Raw genomic sequence first — 3,693 nt, 5'->3', positions numbered from 1 at the left:
TTTAATTATTATCTTTTTTTAATGTAAATTTAATTTTCAATAATATATTAATAGAAATTGGAAATTATCAAACTCAATTTACATATTTTTTTTATTTAAATAAAAATAAATAAATAAAATACTGACTAAAAACATATCTAAATAAATAAATAAAATACTGGCTAAATACAACCAAAGTTCAAAATTCAGTCAAATAAAAATGATAAAATTGCAAAGGTTAGAAATTTAAAATTCAATATATAAATTGTATTATTTTGAAAATTCATTGTATATATTAAATAGTTTTACAAATATATATTTATATATATATATATATATATATATATATATATATATAATTGGAAAAAATTAAGATAACTTAATTATCTTTCACATAAAGAAAAACAATTTTAATATTTTTATTTATTTAGTTAGAGTTATTGTGTTCATAATTTATTGTCCCATCTACTAGAATTATATTCCAAGAAATCCAAGAGATATATTTCACTAAATAAATATAATTTTAATATTATAGCAACAATAAGTTTTTTAAACTCAACCTAACATATTACCCATTTACCATAAATAAAAAAAAAAAAAACATGTCATCAACCTTACACAACATTACAAAAGTACTTTTATTGTGACACTTTTAAAATATTTAGAATTTAATTTTCATTTACAAGTATTTTGTTACTTATTTTTGTTGTCAAGACTTATAAACTATGGGCTAAATGGAAGCGTACTGATAAAATATTTGGAATTTAATTTTGATTAATGAGTGAGTTATGGCAATCAAGGAAATTATAAAAAAGCCGAAAATTCTATTTACTATACAATTAGAGACAAGTGTTACCTCCCCTAATAAATCATAAATCACTTTAGTTGAGGGAAAGAAGCCAAGGTAGGAGAAAAAATAGAGGCATATTAGAGGGAAGAATGGAAATAACTTAACTCCTCAAACACAACTTGGGTATACTTGAGCTAGTTGGCAAGTGGAAACCTAGTTTGACTTAAAGTATGTGATATGATATGTAGGAATGACTCGGTCCAAGAGATCTTAGGAACTCTACTATTCTAGAAGTGGAAATTGGCAATGGGGAGAACTTGTACATGCAAAATTCTAGTTTGCTAGGAGGACTGTTCCTTTCCTTGGTGAATTCCATGGCAAGCTAAATATTTTTTTTTTTTGACAGAAACGATTATGGGGCATTTATATTCCTTTTGGCCTGAATGCCAAAAGACTGATTACATGGAGTACTTCTGTGTCCTGGTGCTTCTCACTTCTATGAATGAGCATGCCTCTGAATCTTGTAGAATTCCTCTTTGGTATAGGGCCTATGTTTTCAGTTTCTGAAATTTCCCCCCAATTGGAGATACAAACAAATTTCTTTAAGAGAAAACAGTAAAACATGGCAGTAATCAGATTAAGGAATGGGATCCCATGATTCTTCTTCGCCTTTCTGCTTGACCCCTACTGAGAGGAGGGCAGCCTTGTTGGCTTCAATGTCTGCCTCTTTATTGTGAACTCTCAATACATGGAAGTAGTTTAGCTTCTGAAAGTCTTTTCCAAGGCCCTTGATTCTAGATATCATCCTTGCTAGCTCGAGGTCCATCACTACGGAATTAGATATCATTGCATTTATAATGATCTGGGAGTCACCGATTACATTAGCTTCATCAATATTTAAATCTTTGAGGAACTTGAGGCCTTGAAACAGGGCCAGAGCCTCAGCTTGAATGCCGGATGCATGTCCAAGCCCCCTAGCGAAGGAATGGGTTTTTTCCCCATATGGGTTTACAATAACACCACCTGCACCATCTTTGTCCAGATTTCCCTTTGCTGCCCCATCAAAGAAAAGGGAGTGCCTTGAATGCAATTTGGGCCAGTTTTGAAAGTCAGCTTCAGATTTTCTTATTTGTGAATCTTTAATAGGGAGGGCGTTTCTGACTGCTGGTTGGAATTGCAAGTCTAGGAGTGAACCCCAAGTGATGTCCTGATGGTTGAGATTAGTATCTTCTTTAATATCAGTCAAGCAATCCTTTATATGGCATTTTATTTTGGTTTCTAAGGCCTTGTTGTTCTGATTAATGCTTCTAAAGATTCTTCTATTGCATTCAAGCCAAATGTGCCAACAAATAATCTTTAGAAGAATGGCCCATGCTTTTTTAATTACCTGGTTTTTAGGAGATGGACTGGGGTATCTGCCTGCCCAATTAGGGAACAACTCAGAAATATAACGAGGCATCAGGAAGTTGGGATCCAGATCTTGAGTGAAGGAGAGCCAGATTTTCTTGGAGAACTTACATTCAAGAATTAAGTGGACAACTGTTTCTGCATTTTCTTTGCACAACGATCATATGGATGGCCCATAAAATCCTTTCCTTTGCAAAATGTCATGCGTTAGAATTCGTCCATGACAGAGTTTCCAAGCAAAGGAGTCGATCTTGGGCCATGAAGGAATGCTCCAGACTCCTTGCCAAGGTGTTGGGTCAGGGGGGGTGTAAGGCTTCTCGTTTAGCTTAATATAACCCATGGAAACAGTGTATCCTCTCACGCTCGATCCCCGACCTTTCATGTCCTTATTCCTCATTTGCGTGGGTGACAGGCCGTGGAGATGTTCTAGCAGCGTGGACCAATCTCTGCACAGGTGGTTTGGCACTTCAATGTCTTTCCAACCTACCCATACCCAATGGTTGCAGCCACAAGAATACCTAATCCCCTTCTTGAAATGTGTGCTCTGAATGATGTTGGTATGCTTGTTGCTTCATGCAATTCTAAGCTTGATGGAGATTATCTCTAAGATGGGCTAGCATGGCTGCATGGTTCTATAAGAGTTTATCCACTGCTTGCACCTTTGAGCATCCAGGAATATAAGAAGTAGGTGAAGGTGGGAGTTGACCATACACTGCTTCATATCGAGTCATATTGGTGGTTGCATGATAGTTAGTATTATACCACCATTCAATGAGAGGTAGCAAAAGTTACAAGTGAAAGTCGGGTTACGACCATACACAATGGAAGTGGGCATGCCATGTAGTTTGAAGATCTAGTCCATGAAAGCTTGAGCCACCAATGTGGGGGTAAATGGGTGGGGTAGAGCGAAAAAATGAGCATATTTAGAAAGTCTATCCACAACAACCATGATGACTGACTTGTTGCCTAACTTCAGAAGTCCAATAATGGAATCCATAGAAACATCCGTCCAGATTGAGGCAAGGATGGGGAATGGTCGTAAGGTGCCTGGTGACTTGACTGTTTCTCCTTTGTGGCATTGACATAGATCACATTCAGCTACAAAAGTAAGAATTTCAGTTTTCATGCCTGTCCAAAAGAGAGAACGATGAGTGCGAGCATAAGTCTTTTGAAACCCTGCATGGCCTACAGTGAGATATGAGTGCAACTTTTCCAAAATGTGCGTTTTGAGGGTGGATGTCGGTGATATAACTACTCTATCCTTGTAGCGAAGAATCTCATCCTTCCAAGAGTAGCCAACTTAGGAATTAGGATCTGCATTCAAGTTATTAATGAGTTGGGAGAGAGAGGGATGTCAAAACCATTCCTTGTGGGCTTCCTCAATCCAATCTAGTATGGGAAGAGAGATTAATAGCAGGGTGCTTTCATTCTCAAATTGGCGTGATAAAGCATCCTCTACTACATTGTCATGCCCTTTCTTGTAAATTATCTCATAGTCATATCCTAGCACTTTGTCT

At 36.4% G+C, this 3,693-nt stretch overlaps 1 protein-coding gene across 1 annotated transcript; it reads right to left on the bottom strand.

Annotated features, from left to right (window-relative positions):
- Positions 1-1,406: 1,406 nt before the first annotated feature.
- On the bottom strand, positions 1,407-2,228 carry LOC149164473 (uncharacterized). The gene has a single exon (XM_089429490.1). The coding sequence runs from the start codon at positions 2,226-2,228 to the stop codon at positions 1,407-1,409; it is 822 nt and encodes a 273-aa protein (XP_089285616.1).
- Between the last annotated feature and the right edge of the window lie 1,465 nt (positions 2,229-3,693).

This window comes from Pinus tabuliformis, chromosome 5_1 (genome assembly GCF_031772625.1).
Source record: "Pinus tabuliformis cultivar Carrire ecotype Pingquan chromosome 5_1, CPIR1, whole genome shotgun sequence".
In the NCBI taxonomy this organism is placed as follows: domain Eukaryota; kingdom Viridiplantae; phylum Streptophyta; class Pinopsida; order Pinales; family Pinaceae; genus Pinus; species Pinus tabuliformis.
Note: the sequence above shows the minus strand (reverse complement) of the source record. Positions and strands in the feature narration are given on the sequence as shown.